This window comes from Lissotriton vulgaris, chromosome 10 (assembly GCF_964263255.1).
Source record: "Lissotriton vulgaris chromosome 10, aLisVul1.2, whole genome shotgun sequence".
Lineage (NCBI taxonomy): Eukaryota > Metazoa > Chordata > Amphibia > Caudata > Salamandridae > Lissotriton > Lissotriton vulgaris.
The window spans coordinates 64848523-64875931 of NC_141698.1; the positions used below are offsets into that span (position 1 = coordinate 64848523).

The 27409-nt window shown below is 46.3% G+C and overlaps 1 protein-coding gene across 2 annotated transcripts in view; it reads left to right on the forward strand.

The window, feature by feature from the left end:
- CASKIN1 (CASK interacting protein 1) overlaps positions 1-27409 on the forward strand; it is a 662583-nt gene that overhangs the window by 358079 nt on the left and 277095 nt on the right. For both annotated transcript variants that reach the window (XM_086940483.1, XM_086940482.1), the window contains exon 3: positions 22739-22836. In XM_086940483.1, the coding sequence (XP_086796609.1) occupies positions 22739-22836 (98 nt within the window). The remainder of the gene's footprint in view (positions 1-22738; positions 22837-27409) is intronic.

The following is a 27409-nucleotide window of genomic DNA, read 5'->3' on the forward strand; positions in this document are numbered from 1 at the left end:
ATTTCATGCGCAGCCTTCCATGCACAGAATTCCATGCACAGTATTCTGTGCATGGTATTCCGTGCACGGTATTCCGTTCACAGTATTCCATGCACAGCATTCCCTGCACAATATCTGGGCACATTACTTTATGCAAAGTATTCTGTGCACAGTATTCCATGCACAACTTTCCAAGCACAGCTTCCATGCACAGTATCCAATGCAGTGTTCCATGCACAGCCGTCCGTGCACAGTATTCTGTGCACAGTATTTCATGCACAGTATTCCACACACAGTAATCTGTGCATAGCCTTCCATGTAGACTACTCCGTGATTTCTGAGATTTTTTTAAAGGACGGCTATTTCCGCATTGTATAATTGTTAATGACTATAAATTCCATGCTGTTGAACGTAGATTTTTTCTTTTTTTTACCTCCATCTGGAAAACAGTTTTCGGTGTGGAAAAAACCCATTCCCTTGCTTCCCTTCAAATTTGGAGGTGATTAGTTCTCAAGTGCACTTGGAAGGACTTTTACGCTAGCCCTTTTCTGGAGTAAAACTGACTATTTCAATTATAGGAAGGGGTTAGTTTATGGATGTCCAAAAATTCACCAGATGAGTGTTCACACATTTAATAGGCAAACCTTTGATACGTCCCATTAGGTGGGAATACTAATTCATTCATAATTGCTCACGCTGCACTTTTGGAGTGCAAATGCAATTACTCAGCAGTAAAAGTACTTACGGCTTCTATCTCACGTGTTGTGACTCCCTGGCAAATAGTCGTGATTTACGAGCACAAATGGCTTCGTGGATCAGGCCATAAGCTTTTTATTTTTATTTTTAAATTGCCTGGTTCCACGGTTGTCCCCGAGGTGGCTACACTGCCTGGCAGACTCCCGCGTGCGGCCTGGAGGGAAGTGAGGCCTACAACGTGCTTTCTCCTTTGGAAGGTGATTGGAGGGTGGACACGCACGTGCCGCACGCTGCGTTGTGATGGCCACTGACGCAACGGAAACACGTCCTCCGACGCAGCTGAAACCGAGGCGAGGCGCGCGCTCTCGGGGGTGCTCTGTGGTTGACTCCGGGCGCCATGTGCCACTGCCAGGCCCCTGATCCTTGCAGGCAGATCGGGACGGCTCATGTTCATCACCGGGAGCCAAGGGCGACCAAGGGCGCGCGGAGCGCCGCCCGCGGTATTAATAGCCCCGGGAGCTGCTCGGGCGTCTGAGCGTCTCTGTGCATCGAGCCCGGCCTAATTGGCCTGTTCTGACTGTGGCAGCCCGTCGAGGACGGGGTTGCGCTTCGGAGACGGATTGGGCTCCAGGGAACAGTGGGCATTTCTGGACAAGGCTGTTTCACTTTAGGGCTGGTTCGTGATGGCGCAGACCGGGCGCGTGGGAAGCATGGCGCCATTGGTGCAGGTGTTTTAGAGCGAGCAGTGCTTAATTTGTAAAAGAGGAAGTGCTGGGACTCTCGTTGGGAGGCCACTGCTGCTTGCACCACACATTGCTGCTACCAATGACAGTACAAACGCAGCTACTAACCATCACACTCTTACAGAAGTGTGACAGTTCAGACTATTCCAGGCCCCAAAAGCTATACGAATGGCTTGGGATGCAGGTATTAGTCATTGTAAATGCAAAGTGAACTAATTAAACAGCTGTTGTTGTGCTCATACCTAAATCACCCTAACGGCGCCCCATGTGGAAGATTGTCATAAGCCCCAGTGCTGGCAATTAGGTGATTGTGCTGAGCACTGGAAACCACCGGCTCAAATTAAGCACTGGCGCCAAAAACTCTCCTACAGGCCCTCACTTGAGGGCACTGCAGCACGTGCTGCACTTGTTTAACTCTGAGCCCATTACAATAGTTTTATTAGCTTTGTACATATAGTGCACCAGTTTCTAGGTCGAGGATGTGCTTGGAAAGAGGGGATAGATACCAGGCCATTATTTTGACTTTGTTCATTTTATTTTGTTTTTCACAACTCTGTGCTTTGGCATCATGAGAAAGGATACAATCATCACATTTTTGTTTTTTAAACAGCAGCGTGTTCCGTTGTGGGCCATGTAGTTTTGCGTTTACCATTTTCATTATTTCTATAACTGCTTCTTGTATGCGTGAAATGTAAGAGTTCACTGTCTTATATCATGCATTGGCAATGTGAATTGTTTGTTCTTCGCAATATTATAGAACTATTGCATGGACACCCTAAAGTACACAAAAAGTGATGGATGGAATGATTGAATTAATCTTAGCCACTGGTGATTACTCTGGCTGCATTAATCTTAGCCACTGGTGATTACTCTGGCTGCATCCCAATCATTGTTATTTCCCTCACCATGTCACCTCAGTTTGTACCCAGATATATGCAAATCAGTCTTGACCCTCCTCCAATCGGAACAGTCCAGCCCAAACTACCAAGCCAACTCTTCCTTAAACTCTAACACAAGCAACCCAGGACCGGTTTTGCCCTAGTTATGGGTTCATCTTGGTCCTAGTGCGCAGGGGACCCATGTCTGAGCATACCCGTCCCACTTAGGGCGACACAGTTAAGTATACAACAAGCATTTGCAATGCAACAGGTCTCGCATTTAAGCACATTTTTGCTATTGGCATTGTAAATGGTAATGCTTTTTATTTATGTTTTGGTTTTTGAAATATAAATAAAAGGCATTGTCATTTACAAAGCCAATAGCTTAAACTCCTGTAAATGCGATACCTATTACATTGCAAATGCTTGTTTATTATGTAACACCTCGTCAGGGGTAGTAGGCGCTATATAAATGCAGATTTTCATTAGTCATGTAACAGAAGAGCAGATCCCCCCCAAAAAAACGCACAGCCTAGGGTACAGTGTCCCAGCTGTCCTCTGTTTACCATGTCCCAAACATCAGGGCCTGCTGTTCTTTATTCTGCCTGCCCATGAAGCAAGCACACTGGGTCAAGGAGTGCATCATGAATTGAGAGCATGGCAATCCCGAATGCCTGACTGGATTAATACTCAAGGACTGCCATCGAGCTCCACTGAGTGCAGCCCACCCAGGCTAACTCACGGTGGTCTAGGCCTGGACCCGAGCCCCAGATGTTTGACCTTTACCAGTTGTCGACTTTGAGCACAGATACCAGCTTTAAATGCCGGGAGCCCCTCTGTGTGCCAGCTGCCGCATTAATGGCTCGGGCTGATAAAGGTGCCTGGTGAAGTGGCGGCCACCGCCCTCAAGCAAATAATAAGGGGATGCAGAGTGCACCAGCTAGTGTCAGGGGGAGGGGTGGTCACAGAATAATGGCACCTGGAGCATCATGGTCACGAGGTCAATTATCTGGCGGCCACCAAGTGCGAGGTATGCAGCATTATATGCCAACTGTGGCAGCGCGGTGAAGGCAGCGTTGTGACCATGGGGGGAAGGAGCAGAGAAGACATGTTCTTAAGTCAGCATCGCGAGCCCCAGAGCCCCATGCCTCCGGTCGGATTAGTCTGCAGACTATAAATTAAAGCAAAGCCGCACACCATGCTCCATTCCACGACCCTGTGGCGACGGGAATCTGGTTACACCAGTGCACTACACGTATCCACCACTCAGGGGCAGGGACCTTCACCTGCCCACGGGCCGCCCACCGTTCACGCTTTCTAGCAAGGAGGGCATACAGTCTACGACTGCCCCCGGCCCGCCCCATCTCCAGTGGCGCTTTGATGGCCACAGCATTAGCAGTCGCGGCGGCTCGCCAGCAGTAAAACGGTTAAAACGAGATAGTAAATCTGACCCGGTAAAACCATGGCGATGTCAGTCGAGTTATCTGCTATCAATCTGAATGTCATCTGATAGAGGAGAAATGGGTGATAAAAACAGGCTTTTTTGGAAATTATGTAAAATATTCCATTTGTGAAGTGCTGCTCTGACAGGGCGGTGTGCAGTGCTCACCCGGAAGTGAGATGTCAGCCCGGCCATCGGTGAGACAGGGAAGAGGCGCGAGAGACAGTCCGTGAAAAGTAGGCACTTGACGAGAAGAAGGCGGGTGCACAGAAACAGAACAGCAGAGAAAGAAAGAGAAAACGAGGCAACGAGAGTGGATGGCAACGAAAGCCGACTGATTGAAAAAACATAGTGGGCTACCGACTTATGAAGGAGACTGTGTATAGCCGCAAGTAAACGATCCAGTCCGGGTGGGCGGGGCCAAAAGGAGACAGGGCGATAACAAGGAGGGACTAAAAAGCCTCACTTACAATCGGAGGCCAGCGTTTAGCATGGACAATGATGCAAGCCAATGAAAATAAGGTGCAGAGCCTACACTCCACTTCTAAAATGTAATCGATTCCAAGAAGCCTCGCAGAGCGAGCAGTGCATGCGTGCTGCAAGGCAGGTCTGCGAGACCTAAAAAAGCTAATTTTTCCCTAAAAACCATAAGTTAAGGACAAGCGTCAGTGGGAGAAGGAATATAACATAATTCTCTCACATATACAGAAAAGGTGAAACACACCCTTCTTCATAGAACAGGTATACATTCTGCAGAAACAGTGTAAGCGTGTCAGAAGACCAAACTACTTTCACAGGAGTTGATGATGGTCCCAACGCCCCCCACTACTACCCCCACCAGCACAACAAATCCTGGTGATGGCAACAGCAGGGGGGAAAGGGGAAGTGGATAGAAAGAGAGACTGCCTTGGAAGATATATTCACTGGACACCTCCTGCGCCTCAGCTTCACTGTATGGGATTAATGCTACTGCATCTGCATGGGGAAGAAACAGTCATGCAACAACACACTACCACATACCTTCTATATGTCTCTTACTTAAACTAAGCACATTCCTACCCCACTGTTCAAGGCAATTGCTTCTCTCTTAGAAGAGATATTCACTATTAAAGTCTCTTGGAATATCTCATATGCAGTTGTATTCAAATTTCCCTATGTCAGTCTTTGTAGAAAAATTGGTTTGCACAAAGTCTTGTGAATTTCTTTAAGAAAACGACAAAGCTACATCGCTTCCCGACGCCTCCCCCCTTGAAGACCGGGTGTTGGATTATCACCTCCCCGAGAAGACTATCTCTTTAATTTACAGGAAACTCATAAATAATATGGAGGATTCACTGATACTTATCAAGACACGCTGGAATGAGAATGGGCTGGAATTCGAAGAGGAGGACGGCGGTTTCCTCTCCACGGGCGGTGGCAACACAGAAGCAGCTTAGGCAGGTGCAATTAAAGATTTTACACAGGTCATATGTTACGGGACCAAGTCTGATCCGTATGGGCCGTTCGGAGGGTGGGGAGTGCAGGAGGGCATGTGGGGGACTTGGAACGTTTATGCATATTTTGTGCACTGCACAGGGGTACAGGCGATCCACGATAGGATGCAGGAGGTCCTGGGGGTGGAGATGAGGCCGGAGGCCCGCAGATACATTCTCAATGTCTGGGAGCCTACAGATTTGAATGCGCACAGGAAGCAGTGGGCGACATTGGCATACATGGTGGCGAAGCGTAATATTGCCCAGCTGTGGGGGGCAAGCCAGTAGCCCCAAGTCGAGAAATGGGACGAATTCTTGGATTGGTGCATGTTTTGAGAACGCGCAGTATATGTGGCTAGGGGGTATCCTGCAAAGTGGGAGAAGGTTTGGGAGGCTTGGAACCATTACCGTGGAGACATCTGTGACCCCCCGACGTGCCAAGAAGAAGATGAGGTGCACGAGTCCCCTTGATCCACTTTCACTATTCTGTATTATATCTTCTGATGTATGGAAAGAAATGATGACGCCTACAACAGTTTTGATTGTCACCTGATATTTGTTTATTATTGATGTTTTAAATAAAAAGATTTAAAGAAAACGATAAAGCAGCTTTCTAGCTTCCCTCTGTGAGTCTTGTAAGTCATGACTAAATCTTTTAGAATTCAAATAATTGTACCTTATCTTCTTGCTGAAAATTCTCTGATGCAGGCTCACCCAGAATAATGTTATCTTCTCCAGAAGTAAATTCCTTCTTGTACGGAACCTTGACACAAATAGAAATTAGTCTCTTGTCAAATATACTTCGGAAAACAGAAAATATTAGTAATGCGCGATAGCAGAGAGAAGGCCTTAATATTCCCTCAATAGCGCATTAATGCTAAAGAAATACTCGGTCCTTGTCGTGCATAAATTAGATTCACCGCGACTCTGGTACCCAAGGACAGAAACAAAATATTGCTCTCCAAATTCCCAGAATGAAGGCACTCTCCTAGCGCCTCGCCAATTCTTCTTCAGGAGCCTGTTCGAACGTAAGACTCAGTGCGTCTCACGCTACAGTTGAAGTGCACTGTTTCTCGCCGAAACAAGCGTGTTTGAATCTCCTGGCTCTTGCGCGCTGGAAAGACTAGAGCGCTGACCCAGGATTGTCATAGTAGGTCTTTTGACACTCTCAGTCCCGCCTTTTGCAGTTACTTAAATACGCTGGTTAACAGTCTTCTGCTCGAAGCATGTTGCCTTTTCCAGTGTGGATATTTTACTGATGCCTGAAAACGTCTACACACCTTCCTGTCATTGCCACATACTAGCACTCACCACCAGGGACCTGACAAAGCGCCCCCATCCCAGCAGACCGGTACTGCTAGGTTATCATCAGTACAAGTTTTTTCCCACAGAGGGCAATACGTAAAATCTTCTATTGCCTGCTGAACAGATTCAGCAGGGCAGACTAGCACTAGCTGTCATCTCCCACAGAACATGAGCAAGTAAAGCATGAGTGGCATTTACGTTACAGAAAGATCTCTGGAGTGGGTGCTTAATGCACCGAGATTAATGTGTAGGTGGATGAGTTAGTGAATATGGGAGTTCAGATGCCATTCTTTCTTAGGTAATATGCTTAAGCCCACATCTGGAAAATCCTGCTGCTGTCACTTGGAGATCTGCTGTTTGTATAGCTTCTTCGGTGTTTAAATGTATTGAGAAGTAGCCAGGACATAGTAGGTCATTGTTATTTGGAGCAGCCTCACCACATTGTAACTATGCTTTAGACTGGCAGACAGGCACTTACCTCTCGTAAAAGGTTTTGAATGCTCACGCACCAGGTGTTGTGCAATCCCAGGCTCGATGCTGCACTTGTTCAAAACGTTGAGGGGTGCTCAGCAAGGGTTACTGTTCACTTGCATGGCCCCTCATCCCAGGTCCTCTCACCCAGCTTGGGGTTTCTAGAGAAACCCAGGATTAGCCTCACAAATCCTAGAGCACCATGAGAATCCTCCAAAAATGAATGATGTGAGACCATCAACTTCAGGACCCTCGAAAGGGTCTGATCAGTCAGACAGTAAGGTCCCCACCTCAAAGAGACCTAATAACTCTATGCACTTCCTAGGTGCCCCTACCCAAAAAACACTTAACTGCATGCCGCTGACCGACTAACCAGTTTTATTGTTTCTAGCACTCCAATGTAACCCATACAGGCTAGGTGGTTGAGGGTGCTGCCCTGGGTTCCTCTGACTGACCTGTCTGCCATGGGAGCCTCGGGGAAACCCAGTAAACTTTCTCCCATAGACTCAAACAGGCCTTAAAATTCTGATAGCACATAACTCTTTTTTGTAAGTTCATCTTGGTGACCATTCAACAAGCTTTAAAAAGCTGAGGGCCCAGGGGCCCCAAACAGCCATCACAGCACTGACCCCATCGGGTACCCCTGAAAAGGCCACATAGCCCTGGGCGCTTCAGGGTCCCTCCTATAGGCCATAGGATTCCAAGAGCACAGAAAAGCCTCTGTTTTCTAAGATTACCCGGGCGACCGTCCACAAGTCTCGGAACTCCGGGATGGCGAGATGGTTGGCCCGCCACCGACTTTAGAAGTTTAAAAACAAACAGTCTATCCAAATGTTCTGTATTTTCTTAGCTTTGATGATGTTCCAGCAACCCTCGAAGCTCCATAGGTATCATATGACAGTCTTTGCTGCTCTGAGACCTTGAGGCCAGTCCGAGCACCCTGAGGCCGGTAGGGTGGGGGTGGAGGGGGTATTGACAACTCCCGACAGCACCCATCAACATTTCTAACCACCCAGAGACTACATGGTTGAGAGCATCCTTGACACCCTCTAACCAGGGTGGCTGCTGTGAGAGCACCCTGGGGATCCCATACAGGCCCGAAGATTCTTGGGGTGCCCTAACAGTTCCAGCAGAACTGAGCAACAACTAGGGGTGGGTGGAATATTCTGTTCCACCCACAGAATTGGTAGTATTTTGGCGACTCTGTATTACTCTTGTGATGCAGAGTTCCGACCAAATTCTGTGAATCGTTGCATGGTGGAATGTTTCCAGCTATCTCTCCTATATGTTTTACTTCCTCCTTTCACGTTACTCTCAGTTGCCCATGTGTTTCTCTCTCCAATCAGCACTTGTGTTGTACTTTCTCGACTGTGTGTGCTGCTAAGACCCCGCGTTCCTCCCACTTTCCTCTCTTTCACATTTCTCTTGTGTTGCTTCTTTCCCACTCTGCTGTGTGTTAAACTATTCATAGTGTTTTAAATGAAAATATGGAAGTATAGGTATTCACTATGTAGAGTACCTGTTTTTTCCTGAGAGGTGCTAGTACTCTCCCATTGAATGTATTTTAGCAGTGCTGAGAAATGCAGGTACCCTCCCTATCATATTAAAGAAATGCAGGTACTCCGTACTGGACAGTAAATGCCCATTTAAATCACTGACCGCTCCCTTAACCCGATCATCCTATTTATTCTTTTTTTAAGCACTTTTGCACTCCTTTTTAGGTCTTGCCTAGGCAGCGCGCATGCGCTGCACTAGTAGGGCCTTTAGCCATCGGTCTTCACTTTTCAAGCACTGCACTCGTGCTTGTGGCGGCATCCATCTTACGGGAGCGAGCAGTGAAGACTGCTCTCCTAAGCGCACGTGCGCACCACTCGCGAGACGCTGCAGCTGCTTTGACTTTTGCCCCAGCTGCTTTGACTTTTGCCGCCACTTGGCCGCGCGCACCACTCGCGGGACACTTCAGGATTCCTAGCGACCCACCAGTCACCTCAGGAAATACCAGGTATTGCACGCTGTTAAGTGGTCATAATGAGACGTGATTTGCTTGCGAAAAACTCAACGAGTGATCAGTAAATACATGCTTATTAACAAGCGCTGCGGTCAAACACTTGCGAACACAAGCATGTGTTAGTAGAAAAGCTTGTTGGGTAAAAGTGCACACTTATTAAAGGTTTGTGTCCAAGTTGGACGTCACATTTAGTACCGGTGGGGTCCACAAAGTCGATAAAGCGAGCACAGTGAATCGGGCAATATATTGGTATTAAATGTAGCACAGCCACGGCTTAAATTGTTTTATTAAATCAAATTGTTTTTTTTTTAATTACTCTTGCTATTTTATTACCATAAATAGCACTATTTGTATTATTAGCATTGTTATAATTACTAAAAAGGGGTCTAACACACACATAAGCACTGTTTCCTAGAAGATAAACTGCCAGTAAAGTGGTAATAAGTAGAACACACCCAATACAGATGAAAGAGAAACTTTGATTTATCCTTATGCAATCAGTTTAAAAAGATCAACTTACCAGCTGTAATGCCACAGTTGAGGTGCAACAATCCCAGAACGACGCGTGAAGCTAGAAACAGACAATGGCTGTTTAACACTGGCATGGCTCGCGCTGGACTTTCGCACTGTCTGCTGAAGGCTGCAGGTAGACACGGCTCTCTCATGCGTTGAGGTGGGGACATTTTATAGACTTCAAAGGGGATTTTTTTCAAAGCCGTTCTCCGGCCCTCCTCCTCTGCCAGGGCGCACCGCTCTTCTGTGTTGGGTATTTTCCCTCATCGTTTGTATCCGAGTGCTTGGTCCCCGGCCCGTGCGACCTGTTGGGATTGTTTTTCAACGTCATCCATTTGGTCGGCATGGAACTGGTAGTGACTCTTGGTTACACTCAGAGGAAGTACACAGCAGGTGTCCCATGGATAAATGGGAAGTGCTGTCTCGCTGATGGTGATGTCACTCGTACTGCTTACCACACGTGCCTGCCGTACACTTATTCTGTAACTCAGGGAGGTGTGGAAATTCCAAAGGGCCTTCAGGACAAAACTACTTCAGTGTGAAATGAATGGTTATTGCCTTCTATCTTTGGGATACTATGCAGTAACTCCCTGGTACGGTGCACTTGCGGGACTCTGCAGCTGCTTTAACTTTTTCCGCCAACTGCTTTAACTTTTGCCGCCACTTGGCCGCTCGCGGGACACTTTAGGATTTCTTCTGTAGTTGGTGCATCACTGAAAATTCCTCGTCCCCTCCCCCCTCCATTCCACTTCACCTGTTTTATCTTGTCTTACCTGTACATACGGCACCATCCGTGTGCAATGACTGAATAGGCAAGTCTCTGGCATTTTGTGGATTGTTTGCAAAAGAAGAGATGTTCCGTTTGTGCTTGCAGCATGTTGGGCACTGCGGGGTCAGCCTGACATGCTGGTTTCAGCCAGACGCGCTGCTTAAGGGGGTCGCAATGCAGTTATGGCACCGTGTTCCTTGAGAGCCGGAAAGATGGTGGTGTACTAGATCGCGATGGCTGGTGCTGTCCCTCTGGGTTACAAATGGCTGTGACACGATGGCTGGTGCTGTCCCTCTGGGTTACAAATGGCTGTGACAGGCTGGCAGCAATCAGGGTAAAGCAATGCTCCTCTCCTTGCCGGTTTTTGAAAAACAGTAAGGGCCTTGTTTGGGGTCAGTTTTACATATAAATTATATTTGAATAAGTGTTCACCTTCTGATGCTGCGGATAACAAGCATTTGCAATACAATTGGTCTCGCAATTGCGAAAGTTTTAGCTTTTGACATTGTAAATAACATTGCTTTTTAGTTATGTGTTGGTTTTTAAAACATAAATAAAAGACATTATCAGTTACAATGCAAAAGCTCAAACTCTCGCAAATGCGATACCTATTGCATTGCACATGCTTGTTTCTTATGAACCGATCCATCTCGAATTGGTAAATAAAATAAAAACAAAAAATGCCCACTTCATGTTTTCGGTGCACTCATGCACCTACAAAATTATGTGTGCCTACCTGGTGCTTTTTTGTAACCGCCATCCTGCACAGTCCTTATAATGGTGTACAGCATTTCTAAAAAACAGTTGGCACAGCCAATAGGTCTAATTGGCGGGATTTATATATTTTACCAGTGCTCGTTTCATAATTACTCTTTTGTTACCACTTATCTTTTTTCTCAGTTCTTGGTTTGTTTTTCTTATTATATTTTTCTAACTGTATTTAAAATTGCTGTGACTCTTAAAGTTCTTTGTTTCCATAACTGTGGTAATTGTTTGATTGACACCAAATCCCACGCATATATCTATATGTTATCACTCAAGCCGAGGTACCGAAGCTGAGCCAATGGTACTTTTTGAAGTCAGTTTACTTATGCCTGTTATTCTTTTTGTCTATTGTGTGGGCCCTTTCATAGCTCTCCTCAAGACTGCTCTTTAAGCATATTAACTGCCATTCTTTGTGCAATGGTAGAATCATATGTCAGTCATTCTAGGGCAAAAACAAGGAATTTTTATCAAAGTTGGGATATTGGCAGGAAGTTTTGAATCGTAGAAGTGAATAGCTACGTTTGTTTTGCATGACTGGCGGACATGATGGCTTGGGAACCACTCCTGGGCTTCAAATGAGGTTTCTATGTGCTCCTCAATGCAACTGCAAGGGTTTAAGATAGGTCGATAATCTTAGGCCAGCCGCACTGTGGTCCGCTGATACTTTTCAGGGATATTGGTGTTTAATCTGCTGATTGATAGATAAAAGATTGCTGCGTGTCATGTTCAAGTACTTTGATCACACCGATATTTACGTGATCAGATATGTGCACTAAATTAATCATTTTACTCTTCTTTATTTATTTATTTATTTATTTATAGAGTTTTTTATAGCGCGAACAAGACCCGTGGGTATCAGAGCGCTTAACATAGATGATTACAGATTGACATTGTAATAACATTATAACAGTTATAGCAGCAAGCAGATATGATTGTGGCCGAAAGGTTTTCAACTTTGTAGTAAAATGCTGGCCTTCCAATGGTGGACCTATTAACTAAAGGCTTTTATCCTTGTAATTGCTGTCCCAGGACTTCTTCACCAGCTCATACAAAATGTGGATATTCATGAAGTCTGGAAGAGGTGAACCCTCACTGTGGTTATTCAAGCCGAGAAAGACGCAGGACATTTCTCAGTAGAGTCTTTGCCAACATAAATATGGCCACACATTATAAGAGGGAGGTTCCATAATAATATCAATCTGTAATAAAAGGGATTTTACTGGAAGGGGCGGGCCTGGTGAGAGACCAGAAGGTCCATGTTCTTAAGTGGATAACAATCTTTTTAGAATGGTGAAACATAGTTGACTGTAGTTTAATTTATTTATATGGTTAGCCCTGGCATAACCCAGCGTTATATCATAATACCAGGAAACAACCTGCGTAAAGCAGGAGCCACAAACGGATACAACAACAACAACGAACTGCCAAGGGAGATGGGCTCTGCAGAGGTCTTCAAGACTGAAGATGATCTGAAAAGTTTTGAAAGTTGAAGGATATTCCTCATTTTGAGGCCCACAGTGCACCGTAAAAATGTTTGAATGGAGTTGTAAACAGCCCGATTCATCAAGCGAAATTGCGCTTGCAAAGGGCCAGATTCTGAGAATCTGGCCCTTTGCGAGTGCAATTTTTGCAATTGGGATTCATCATCCCAAATGCAAAAATCGCTATTAGCGAAATCGCATATTTGCTAGGAATTAGATTTAAGGAATCTCTAATAGAGATTCCTTAAATGCAATTCATCAACCAATTAGAAATTGCGAATTCGCAATATTTGGTCACAATTTACCACGAAGTCTGACTTCGTGGTAAATTGCGAAAAAAGTAAAAAGCACTTTAGTGCATTTTTTTCTTTTGCATGTTACACACACACATGTCCTTTGGACATGTGTGTGCGCAACACCTGTTTAAATATTCATTTAAGGGGTGCTACAGGGTCTCCTTTGGACACCTCTGGCACCCTTTAAGTCGCTATCTTATTTGCGATTAGCAAATTGCTAATCGCAAATAAGGAATACTCCCCATTCATTCCTATGGGCCTTTTGGCCCATAGGAATGAATTGGGAATTATTCCTTATTTGCGATTAGCAATTTTCTAATCGCAAATAAGGAATGTGTAGGAATCGCATTTTATTTTGCGATTCCTACATGAATCCCGTTTTGCGAGTCTGTAATAGCGATTCCTTATGAATCGCTATTAAAGACTCGCAAAACGGGTCTTTGATGAATCTGGCTGAAAGCGTTCCAGATCTTATAGACATTGAAAGGACAAGATGAGCTGTGAGATGGGACAAAAAACGGAGCTAGTCCTTTGATGTGCGCGATGGAAAAAACAAGTGGCAATTCTGTGGTTGATATTACTTAGCAGGGGACGATGTCTTAAACTTATAGTTGAATAGATTTCCATTCTTCTTAAAAAGCTCTTCTTTTCAAATTCCACTGCTCCATCGCATCGCGGATTATTTCCAATCCACAGGTGCCCCTTCCCCAGTATTTCCTGGTTTTCTGTTTGGCTCAATAATCCGGAACCAAATCCTTGAAAAGGTGCTTCAAGTTTTGCAAACGTCAACGTTCTCAGAAGACATATGATGCCCTTGGCAGACTTCAGAGCACTTATGCCGTGTCCTCATCAAGAAGCCCATGACTGAAAAATTTGTCTTCGTGGCATATAAGGTCTAAACCAGTTAATTCCACACTCTCACTAGACTTGTGTTTGGTAGAGTCTCTTCCTGGCATATCTTTCCTCTCAAAACATTATCAAATTTAGCATTTGTATTATTATCACAATGCTTGCACCTTTAGGTTTCCTCTATTTAATGCTCTCTTTAGCTATGAACTTGTGAATGTATATGATGTTCTTTAATTTCTCTGATTAACCATGTCTGCACAGATAACTATAGTGGAGACCCAGAACTGGATGGGCCATCCTGGCACTCTGCCATTTCCCAGGTGGCTCGAGTCTAGGGAACTGCATTTAGGTTTAAAGTATTTTATTGAAGCAGGGTGGGGTAGGACACAAGGGGGCAGGGAACAAATGAACCACAGGAACCGCACATCAGTTCGCATTATACAGCAAGTACAACAATGCAGTCACAATTTTGCAAGGGGCTCCATCCGACTCGGGAGCATAGCTTTCGTACCTGTGGGCACGTACAGACAACGAGGGGGGGGGGGGGAGAAAGGGAGGGAGGGACAGGATGGGGGGAAGGAAAGAAAGTCAGGAGGGGAGGGACAAAGGAGAGAACGAATGAAAGAAAAAGGGGGGGGTAAGGAAAAAAAGGGGGGGGGAAGGGAAGGGAAGAGAGAAAAAGAGAGAGAAGAAAAAAAAAAAAAAAAAAAAGGGGGGGGGGGGGGGGGGGAAGGGGTGAAGGGAGGAGAAACAACCCCGCTCCAAAAACCTACCTAACCAAACAAAACCCCCAACTACCATATCCCAACCCACCCCCCGTACTGTGCCAATGTCTACAGTCTCCACTACTGCGAACTCTCCATGAATCTCTGCTATACAATACCGACTCCACCCAATCAAGCAGGCGGGTCCGGTGGCGGCGTCAGCCTCAACAACCGAAGGTATCTAGGGCAGGTGATCTCTCGAAACTCGGAACATAACAAGCAGTGAAAGGGCTCCCACAATTCCTCAAAGGTATCAGTATCCCCCAGGGCTACTAAGGACATCTTCTCCATTCCAAGAACGTGCCATAATCTGTGCAGCCAACCAACTACAGAGGGAAGTGTTGTGGTGCGCCAGTGTATGAGAATATTCTGCACCGCTGACCCCAGCGCAATCGCTATCTGTCTACCTCTCTTAGACCTAAGGGGGTACATCAGCCCATTCGGCAGCCCTAGCAGGACATAGGCCGGGAATCTAGGCAGTTCTATCCCTAAGCATTTGTCCACCTCGCCCAAGACCTCTTCCCAGTAAGGAGCCAGCAGGGGGCATTCCCATAGAATGTGTGTTAGTGTACCAGTGTTGCCACAGTTGCGCCAGCACGTCCCTGGTATTGCCCTGTCCATCTCGTGCAGTTTCTCCGGAGTACGGTACCAGTAGGTCGAGATTTTAGTGAAGGTCTCTGTAAGACCCGTGTGGTAAGCCGAATGGCGTGCGCGGAAGGAGATGTGTTCCCATTCTTTATGGCTCAGCTCGCGCCCGAGCTCTCGCTCCCAACGTTCCCGACCGGGGTTGTGAATATGAAAGGAGGGGGGCTGCAGCATTCTATACAGGTCTGAGATCAGTTTAGCGTCCGACGTGCGAGTAATTAACCAACGCTCATATGCCGTGATTTCCCGGTGTGCCGCGTCGCGCACTTGGGGTTGCAATGCCCAGTGGCGCGCCTGCATGTATCGCATGCGCTCCGTTTCCGGGAGGCCGTAATCCCGTCTCAAGTCCTGGAAGGAGACAACCCCCTCAGGGGAGTACAAGTGATACAGAGTGCAGCAGCGGGCCACCCGCCAGCGCTCATAGGCACCCGGTTCCGTCCCAGGGGCGAAGTCCGGGTTGCCAATGAGCGGCGTAAAGGGAGAGGGGAAGGTGGTAAGCTCGCATCTGGCAGCCACCGAGTCCCACGTCTGGAGCGGGACCCGCGTTACCAAGGACGCATAAAGATTGGGGGGCCGATGGGCCCGCCTCAAGAATGGCACCTCCTGCAGCGTCCTAAGGGAACTGCATTTAGAGCTGCATGCGCAGCGGTTATGCATTCTTAAAATCTCCATACACCCCATTTCCACTGTTTTCTTTGTCACGGCCGCCACCCTATTGGCAACCCACCTGTTCTCCTTACTCACGACAACATACACTTATTAATTGCTTCTTTTTCCGAGTACAAGCGATCTGTAAAATGATGCAGGCATATGTGCATTGATGAAGTTATCTGCTGGTTACTCCAGCAGGCGATTGTGATGGAGACATGTCTTTGCCTTCCCGCAAGAGGTACCCTTGTAATCCAGCAGTGTAGTGAGCAGCTGGCACATGGACAGAGTGGACAGCCTCTAATGTTATAAGTGATCTCGCACCTGCTCTGTAGCCCCTGCTACCGGTTACAACCTACTCCCCTGTGAGTATGGGACGAGTAGATGAGGTGAGCAGAGAGTGTTGGGAGTTAGGGTGGGTAGCATGTTGACAGTGGTGCGTGCATTCTTTCTTATTCCTTTCTCAAGAGCTGGGGCTCTACATAAGCCCTTGGATGACATTAGCATGCTCCTGGAGGGGGTCAAGAAGTATGAAAGAGTTAAAGAATATGAGTAGGTAACATTCTATGACTCCTTTTTCTCTTTCTAAAGAGCTGGAATTTGCTGTCTTAGCCATTGGAGCTCTTCCTTGCGGAAGTGGTCAACGAGGGCCATGAACGATCTATGATAAAATGACACCTCATTGCTGTACCTCTCTCCATCTCACGGTCTCTAGAGATGGAATTGCTGGTTGAACCTGGCATCCCTCAGACTTAAAAACACTTGTTGGCAGCGGTTGGCTTCATTATGTTGCAACAGCCCCACTCTAAGGAGTGTTACATCAGAAATAGCTAGGCTGGGCCTGGGCAGTCTTAATCCACATCAGCAATGGACTTGTTGGTATGAAGAGGCGCAAGGGCAATCAGTGATGGGTATCTAGGTTAAATAGCCGCATCCCATTGTTGCTGACTGCAACACCAGGTGTCTGTTTTGCAAATCCTGTTATTGGGCCAATGGCCTTGCTTAAGAGTAAGCATTACATTCCTCTTGATATATGTGTTGGGGGATTTTGCCTATTATTAGTCATGGCTGATGGCCCGTGCTTTGACATCAAATATTGGTTTGAGTAAAGGATCTTATCAAGAAGTTCAATGGTCCGTCATTTGTGTTAAGGGTTGTCTAATCTCACTCAGATGGTTGGAGATTATTTGATGTCAATTCTGCTTTGTCTGTAATGGTGAGGAAGTTACATCACCGAGGAGAGATGGTTAAAAAATGACAGTGGAATCTAAAACAGAAAAGAGAAATACTGACACCTGAAAAGTATCCTGCGAATCAATTGAAACGCTTTTCAACCAATACCATTTTATTCAAATTAGTTCAGGGTCATTTTGAACTTGGTGAGTTAAGAAGGGTGTGCAAATGGCGGTAAATGTGGATTGAGGGTTACTGTGCTCAAGGGCATGAGGGTCTTTGGATGGTCGTGAGGTGTACAGTGAATATTTGGAATAGAAGAAAGAAATTCAGAGAAAGAGGCAAAAGCAATAGGTTTGCAAAGGTGTTATGCCACTATATGATAGTTGACATAAGCAAAGCAATGCCATTCTTACTGACTTTAAAAAGTAGTATGTCATAATTTCATAGTCAAATATCGACCAGCAAAATATTGCATTTACCTAATACACTACAATCATGTCATTGGGGTACGTGGGTGAGGAGCTAGGAACAGTAAACCAGTGCTTCTTTGGATAACTTACCCTCAATATGTGTTGGTAGTTAGTATTGTGGAAGCCCTTTTTAGGTCGAGGTGGAGAAAGCAATGTATCTAATGTTGTCCGCCTCCTGGGAATCTGAGACAGGGGTCGGGCACGCACGGCGATTGGTGTCTGTGGACGCGCACGTCCAGGCCGGCGCCGTGCACATCTCCTGCCTCACATTCCCTGAAGTGCGCAAACACACACATACACACATGCACACACACACGCAGGCAGGCACACACACACACACACGCGCACGCATGCACACACAGGCAGGCTCACACATGGAGGCACACACACACACACACACACACACACACACACGCGGAGGGAGGGTGGGTGGAGTGTGCGTCTGTGGAACTGGGAAGCGCTGCAGGGAAAGCGCTGTACATGATAAGATCACCGCTGCTGGCCCGAGGTTCTTATAGTGTGTGAACTTACCCCCCAACTTCACCGCCGTGTGCGAGTGCATCAAGATCGCCATTAGAAGCACCGCCAGCGGCCCGGAAACCTCGGGAGGCCGTTGCCTGCTCCACCTCCGTCACCTCCGTGCCACACTGTGGTTTGGTCAAAGTTTCAGCGATTCCCGCCGCGTCATCAGAGGGCTGCGCCGGGATTGGCTGCAGCTCTCCTGGACTTCAGTGACATCACCTGTGTGCCGCGCTCCCATTGGCTTTACCCAATCACATAGGGCTTGCTCTTGCCGCCACGGTCTTAGAGCTTTGTAGCCCTGCAGAGAACAGGCGTTAGGGCTGGATAGTACTTAGCTCATCTGTTTCAGAAGGATGAAAGTCTAATAAAGCCCCGCTCCATTGGATCCAGTCACCTGCTGAGATCTTGCCTTTGCTGACATCAGACCAGGCGTGGATGCGACACCTGAGCACAGATGTATGCGTGCGCTGCATTAGCCCACCCAGCTACCTGCCCGGTGTGTATTGATGCGTGCTGCGTGCCTTGTGCATTCCTCGCGTACTTCTGGTCTCCAAGATACTCACTCACTCCTTTGTTGCTGTCACAGACTTGTCGATTGATTTATGTGTTCCTGTTTGAGGCAGGGCCGCACCTCCCCGTCGCAGACTCGAGTGTGAGGGACAACTGTAAGGCCAGAGGGACCCCCGCTGCGACAAGGGACCCTCAGGGCTGGGGACACCGCAGCCGCCTGTTGGAAAGGTGGCAGCCCGCGGCAGCAGGGGGAGCGGACCCCGCCGGAGCGGAGGTAAGGCCGGGGTCCCTACACGCCCTCTGCTGTCCTGAAGCTCAGCTCTCCAGTCCACTCACCGGCAGTGAACTGTGTGCCAGTCACCCCAAGCCTCTAGTCTAGGAGCTTTCTCGAGCTACATCCGGCTAGATTCCTGCCGAACAACCTAGCAAAGTCCGTGCGAGGATTGTATTATAGTGTATGTACTGCAGTGTTTACTTGCTGAAGATTCCAGTGAGAGCTGTGCGTCCTTTGCACCCAGAGCATTAAGTGGGATGAAAAAACAAGGGGGGGGGCTTGAAAGGTGGGTGACGCTCTGAGTGCAGCTCCTGCTATTGTGATTGATGCAGGATGCTACACGGTGTGTCTGAGTCGCAGGGGCCGTCACGTGTCATTCTGATCGCTCTCAGCCTCTCCGCCGGGGATTAATGCATCGCACATGCGTTCTGCACTTTAAGTGCTGTTTAAATGCACTCTGCTTGTTAAAATGTCTTCCCTCTTTATTGTGAGTAGGGTGTAGGTTCCATAGTGCACTGCGAGGGGCTACTATTCTCCGTAGAACACCACAGTGTCTCAGTTAGGGCTGCGGTGCCAATTTGGTTTCACTTCGGCTCCAGGGCCCCTCACACTGGATCTTGATGTTTGTGCAAGATTTCCTTCTTCGTTAGCGGCGTCCGAATATTCTCACCTTTTCCGATGGCCGATTATGCGATTTATTGACTTGTGTGGACTGCCATTCCTCTTTTATTCAGTGATGTTGTGCCACTAGGTGTGGAACCGGAGAACTACACTGCCACCTTCTCCTAGTCAACCTCACACCATCACACCCTCTCACCCTCACACACCCTCACTCACCCTCACACCCTCACTCACCCTCACACCCCCTCACACGCCCTCACACACCCTCACTCAGTGAGTGGTGTGGCTCACTGGTTAGAGGCGGCAGACCCGGAAGCAGAGGTCGGCCCGGGACCAGGGTTCGATTCCCGACGCGGCAGGGTCTTGGGCCATGGACAGCGGACTCGATAATTCTCGCCTCAGTGCCTACTCTAACCATGGGTCCCACTCAGCAACTCTAGGCAATAGCTTGCTTAATCTCTGCTAACTGTCCCATCAGCGCCGGGGATGCTTGTCTTCACCTTGGAGATGCCCAGGAGGGACCATCTCACAGGGAAAGCCAGGATGGGTTCCCCAGCGGTATACAGCGCCAGGACGCCCCTTTGCTGGGGCAGCTGTGCGCTTTACAAGTATACGACATACATACATACTCACCCTCACTCACCCTCACCCCCACACCCTCAGCCTCACACACCATCACACACCATCACACCCTCACCTCCCCTCACACACCCTCTCACACACCCTCACTCACCCTCGCACACCCTCACACCTCCTCACCCTCACACCTCTTCACCCTCGCACCCTCACTCAGCCTCACACCCCTCACCCACCCTCACCCTCACACCCTCACCCACCCTCACCCCCTCATCCTCACTCACCCTCACAACTCCCTCACCCCCCTCACCCTCACAACCCTCTCACCCTCACAACGCTTTCACCCTCACTCACCCTCACACACTATCACACACCCTCTCCCTCACATCCCCCCACCCTCACACATCCTCACACCATCACACACTCACCCTCACACCATCAAACCCTCACTCACCCTCACACACCCTCACTCACCCTCACACCTCCTCGCCAACACACACTCACTCACCCTCACACCCCCTCACACTCTCACCCCCTCACTCACCCTCACACACACCCTCACCCTCACACACCCCTCACCCACACCCTCACTCAATCTCTCACCCCCTCTCACCCTCACACACCCTGTCATCCTCACCCCCCTCACCCACCCTCACCCCCTCACCCCCTCACCCTTACACACACCCTCACCCTCACACCCCCTCACCCACCCTCTCCCCGCATCACTCGTTCGCCACTACAACATCAATCTGTGCAACCATTCAACAACTAGTTCAAATATGTTCTCTCAATGTTTCAAGCTTTATTACAAATGTAACAAAAAGATGTTAATATTTCACTTCTGTTCTAGGATTTTTGTCACAATAAAAGACACTAAACATAATCTTCACAAGTTATTTACAAAAGTTTAAGCTATTGCCATTATAAATTACAATACCTTTTATTTAAGTATTAATTATTTAAAAACAATTAAAAGCCATTGTTATTTGTAATATCAATACATGTAAGTCACGTAAATACAACACATATTGCATTACAAGTGCTATATGTGTCACATTTGCGAAAGTTATAACTATTGGCATTGTAAATGACAAAGCTATTAATTTCGCTATATGCAAAAAACAAAACATAACTAAAAAATTTGTCATTTACAAGATCAATAGCTCAAACTTTCCTAATGTGAGACCTATTGCATTGCAAATGCTTGTTATCGGTTGGTAATTCAGCCACAAATTGTGAAATTGACTTTTGAAATTCAATACAACGGAATTGCTTTCCTTTCTTTTAAACCCATAATAGTTTATAAAATATTGAATAAAAAATGTTATCACATAGTATATTTGCAAATATGACCTAATTAGTTAATTCATAAGTCGGGCTGTCTGATGACTCTAAGTCACTGGGGAAATTGTGTTTCCATCTCTGGGCTTTCATCCTGGGAGATTAGGTCCCTTTAATTGAAGCAATTGGACAAGAATATTAGCTTATAATGGTCTGTAATGGGAATTTTTAATGTGCAAAAAATGCAACAACAATGCAACCGTAATAAATCAAGAATGCTCAGTAAATCTAGACTGTGTGATAGGTAGACTAATCAGATTAAAATTATAATATTGATATTAAAAAAACTAAATGAACAGCATAGCAATTTATCAAAAGAAAAAAACTGCATTCTAGGAACCAAAAATCCAAGTCCTACTAAATTATGTCCCACTGGATCCCCTCTATTAAAGAATTGAAAAAGGAAGGTCCGTGATGCCAAACTTGAGCGCAGAGGCACTTGTTAATCACAGCCATTAGGGAGAGAAAGACATTTTATGTCTTCTTTCAGTCTAGGTCCTTTGCTTGTTATACTAATAAAGTAATTGATTGTATTGTTCATCCACTCTGCTCTTCAAGTTATGCCTGTAAATCCTAGTTTAACAGAGCAGTCTTATCGGAGGAAACAGCATAGATCAGAGGACAGGAAAGCGGTAACTTGGTAACAAAACCATCGCTGTTCGCAGAAGAAAGTTATTAGACCTAGGAGTTTGCGTTCCCTGCTGTTGGTGTACACGGGCATAGCATGTGCTTCCCTCACATACGGAGAATAGTGTGTGCGGACAAGCACAAGACATGTTATCCTTTTACTGTGTATTGCACCCACCTAAAGTTACAGGGCCATATTCACAAGAGGCCTCCGTACTTGTGGCGGAGGCCCTGCGTTCTGCTGGAACCTCCGTACCGCAGTTGCCTATTGTGGGGAACCCGCTATGAGTGTGGGAACCTCGCCGCGTCTGAGGTACTTCAACCACGAGTTTGGAGGCCCTATGAGAATCGATAGCACAGTTTCTAAGAGGATGCACACTTGCAGTTACTTCTGGTGTACTATCAGTTTTTCTCGCTGTCCCTATCCTATATGATTTTAATTTCTTTTTACCAAATTTTGAAATATTTGACAACAAAAGGGGGTAAACGTAGATAAAAAAAAAGGTTAAGAAAGGCTTAAAAGAACATAGGTATCAATAAAACATGCAAATACTTGTAAGGTAAAGCATGATCATCATATAAAAATATTACTTTTCAACACAAATTATGTATTTTTTTTAAATAGTGCAAAATGTGCTTACTATCTTAAATAAAATTGCTAAAAATACAAATATGTTTTCCTTCAAGCAGCACACTGGGAAAAAAAATCGACTCCTTTGTCCTCTTGTGAACTTCTATCTTTCTTAGAAAGTGTTGTGATTTTCCTGTGCTAGTCCCGGTCCCACTTCTAACCTCGTTGTATCATACCTATGATGCGCTCGCTCTGTTTCTTCAAGTGTTTGCAGAACCTGTCCTAGGCCCTTCCTTGGTTCCTCATCATCTACCTCTTTCTCCACAGATTCTCAGCCTTACACCATGCTGCACTTAACGGGAACACCGAGCTCATCCTACTGCTGTTGGAGTCGCAGGCCGCCGTGGACATCAAGGACAACAAAGGTGAGTACCTACGTTGACCCTGAATTCCAGTGGACCATGGGACCAGTAGGAAGCCTCCCAAGGTCTTTGCGGTTTTTATTGCTCGTTGATGGTCTGCTCCCTTTGACTTGGGGTGTCCCAGATGTTTTATAGAGTTCTGGTGCATTGGTTGTGTTTGGAGCCAGAAACTCCTGCTCTTCTCTCATTCACTTGAATCAAGTGATCTTGGGAATATTGCCTAATTTATTTAGCTTGAGTCTCTTGTTAAAAAAACAAAAATGAGAGCCCTGGTAAGAAGTTAATCACCATTCAGAGAACTAAATATAAAACTGAACATTTGAAAGCAATTTCAATGACCCCAGAGAAATAGAAATGAATGCAGAGTTATCCAATCACTGCATTCCTAATGCATTGTTTCTCAAGTTATCTCCAAGTGCCATGCGATTAGACGGAGCGTGACCTTTGCCACTAGAATTTGCACTAGAGATGAGTGAGCTAACGAGAACATTTACCCAATGTGCACAATGCAGGTTGAGGCTTTATTAGGCACTGTCTGGTCTTGGTTAATGATAGAAGAAGTGCGATAATGGAGACCTGATTGAGCATAGAGTTGTCTAATGCAGGGCCAGAAGACCAGATCCATAACAATTTTTTTGTATTTTCACATGCAATAAATGTGCTTGTAATTATTCTAGATGGAGCATTTTTTTCCATAATGAGTCATGGTCTGGAAAATTTGCCATAGACCCAATCCTCCTGGTCCTGCGCTCGATACCTGTAATGCACATGAAAGATGGCACTTCTGTGCCCTCTGCTGCACTGCTGGTTAAAATCATTAGTCCGATGATTTGGCAGAATGATTACTTTTCGATTGTGAATTGGCATTTACCAATCTCAATGACATTTCCAAAAATATTCCAAAAATTATCTTTTGCGTCAGTCAAGTTACCCTTGAGCTGACCACGTCAAATTTAAAATATACATTTTAAAGCATGTAGGTTGACAAGTATTAGTTATTTCGCAGTTCAGACCCCACTGAAGCTCCCAGACAAATACAAGACACTAGAAATGATGAAACAGTAGTAAAGTTTGCAAAATGTAATTCTTAATGAATTGCTACCCTCAACTCTCTCCCATGGTTATCTTCCATTGTTTGTGTTGCTTCATACTTTTCTTTCTTCGCCCTTTTAATTCCACTATCCTCAGTTTTTCACTCAACCCATCTTTTTCTTTTCACTGCCCTTGGTCTAATATAATGTAATATTGTTCACCCCTTAGCAAATCTTGGAATATTTTTTAGAGACACTTATAGATTATGGAATTTTATGTTTGTGTAAACTTCATTTTAATTTCTTTTACCATTTTGTTTAAATATTCAGTTGAGATGTAGGGATATTGTTGTGTATACCTCAGATCTAACTGTATTTTTTATGTTTTGATGCAAAACAATATAATTACAGCACTGTGATTCTTGTTAAAGAAATATGAGAAGCTCATTTAAGTTCACAAAGACCTAGGATGCAAATTCTATGTTGCTTTTTTGGGGACTTTATGCTATATCTGCGGTCATCTTTTTTCTATTTATATCTTCTAAACAAAGCACCAGGTGCCCCATTACATATAAGGTGCACTTACAGGGAATGTGCGCTCTATTAGGTTGAATGCGCTGCCCCCAGAGCAGCTGTGAACTCGTGCTGCCCTGGGGGCAGCACTTTCAAGTGAAATACGGAGCAGCTCCTTCAAAGCTGCTCTGGTTCACTGTTCAGGTGCCAACCCGCCTGCCCTTTAACCCCTTCACTGCGGCGGCTATTCCGCCGCAGTGCTAAGGGGGTGGGGCGGAAATACGGCGCGCGCATGCTGGTGACGGAACCGCTCCGTCACCAGCGTCAGTTGCGCTGTGCTTATGACAGAGCGGTTCCGTCATGGCCCGCCCCGCTCAATGGAACGCTCAGCGCAGGCGTGGAATTCGCGCCGCGCAGGCGCTCCGAGCGGGCCATGACGGAACCGCTCCGTCATCAGCACAGCGCGACCGCGGCTGATGACGGAGCGGTTCCGTCATCAGCAGGCAAGGGGTTAAAGAGGAGAGAGACTCTCGTGCAGGTGGGAGCAATGAGTGACTGCACCCACCTGCAAGGGATGTCTGGGGGGTCCTTGGACCCCATTGACTGCCTCCAGAGGGCTGCCATCAGAAGGCTCACTTACAGTGTCAGCTTGTTGTGGCACACTGTCAGTGCGCCTCCTGACTGCTTCTTTACCTCTGAAACCGCGTCCATAATATGGTGCGGTCGCTGAGGTAAAGAGATTCCCTCGTGTGCATGGGGCCAGCACCCATGGAAATGAGAGAACGCCCTCTTGAGATAGCCACTGGCGCACGTGTTGCGCAACCACTATCTGTATTACAGAAGGGGCCTGCGACCCCTTATGTAATACCAAAGTGGCCCAGGGGTGCACAAAAAGGACGCAAATGTCTGTTGTGCACCAGGGGCACATACGTGATACGGGCCCAGGTATACTAAACCCCTAAACTGGCCACAACCTCACAATCGATGCTCCCAGGTCATCGTCATTGTGAATCCTGAATTTGACATTTTGAAATATCAGTCTTTTAATGTATTTATTGCTCTTCTTTTTATATTGATTTCATTTAATTCAATTTGTGAGGGGACGACTCAGATGCATTTTGACCAAAGCATCCTTTTTGAGATGTGCAGAAGGCTTGCCTCAGACACCACATCTCTGTCGGCAAAGTCAGCCATCTTACCTTTGTTGTTCAATAGACACATTTTCAAACTTTATCCCAAAAACAGTATATTTTTTATTTTATCATTCTTTTCTCTCTCACTTTACAAACTTTTGTTTTTCAGAATCAAACTTCCCAAGTGGGAGTTTTATTCTGAAAAACAAAGGACTAATGACACTGACACCCGGAGAGTTTTTGTCTCAGCATGTCAAGGTCATTTTTAGGTCAAAGCCAACCAGGCAGCATAGCTGTTTGGTTTTCTAAAGACATCTTGGGGATATTCAGAAATCTTCCCTGGGAATGCATTCCGTCCATTGCTTACCATTGGCTCAGTAGTTTGTAGCTCACATTGGTCTGTCCAGCTTGAGTTTTTCCCTCTTGTGGAGCATTGCCTACATACTGTATACTGCTGAGTGCTCCCTTTCTGTAAGCAGGCCTTTAAATCATTTTCTTATCATGTCACATTTGCTATGCATTCAAAGGCAGAGGTCAGATATCGGCTCAGTCTTCCAAGGGAGCTTGGTGTTTACTTTTCATTCTCCGACTTCAAAGTGAGAGGATTTATATGACACACTTGCTGTGAAAGAAAGGCTTTTTTTCTACCACACAATTAAGTTTAAATGTCTGTAAATGAACTGTGCAGACATGTCAGAAAATATCTGAATTAGAAAAGCACAAATAAAGCAATTTGTTTTGAAATTTTGAAGTATGGTGGAAACAAATATTTTAATGTGATCAAAACAAATTAATACATTATGTGATGACATTTCACACATTATCGTGTGTGCCCTGTATACTATTTATCAGAAAAACGGTGTGACTGTGCAAATGTAATGGTTATTTCAATTCAAAATAGGTTATCTGTAATGGCAGTGCGCTGCCACACCATGCATACTTCACTTTACACCACTTAACTCTACTCTGCACTGCTCTATGTCACTCCCCCCTGCGTCTCTGCACTCTACTCTGACCTACTCCACTCTGCGACACTGCACTCTATGCCACTTCACTCTACTGTGCACCATGCTACTTTATGCCAATGCACTATACGCCACTCTTCACCACTGCACTCTTCACAACTGGACTCTACACCACTCCAGTCTAGGCCACTCCACTCTACTCTGCACCACTCCACTCTATGGCGCTCTACTCTGCACAACTCTATTCTACTCCACTCTGCAACATTGCACTCTCTGCCTATGCACTCTACATCAATACATGCTATGCCACTGCACTCTACTCTGTACCACTCTACACCTCTGCACACTACGCTACTCTACTCTGCACAACTGAACACTACACCACTCTGATCCACTGTGCACCATGCCACGGTACTCTTCGCCACTCTACTCTACACCAGTGCACTCTATGCCACTCTACTCTACTGCACTCTACGACACTCTATTCTGCAACACTGCAGTCTCTGCCACTGAACTCTACACCACTCTACTTTGCATAACTGCACTCTAATCTGCACCCCTCAACTCTATGCCACTCTACTGCACTCTATGCCAATGTATTCTGCACCACTCTACTCTGCAACACTCAACTCTACACCACTGCACACTACTCCGCTCTGCTCTGCAGTACTCTGCTGTACTCTATGCCACTGCACTCTACGGCACTGCACTTTATGCCACTCTACTCTGCACCAATCTATGCCACTGCACTCTGCCACTCCACCCTGCACCGCTGCACTCTCCCCACTGCCTTCTATGCCACTATACTGTACTCAACTGCACTCTATGCCACTATTCTATTCTGCACCACTACACTTTATACCACTGCATATGAGGCCGCTCTTTTCAATGCCATAAACCTTTAGCCATGCTGAACAGCAGCCACGCTGATGTA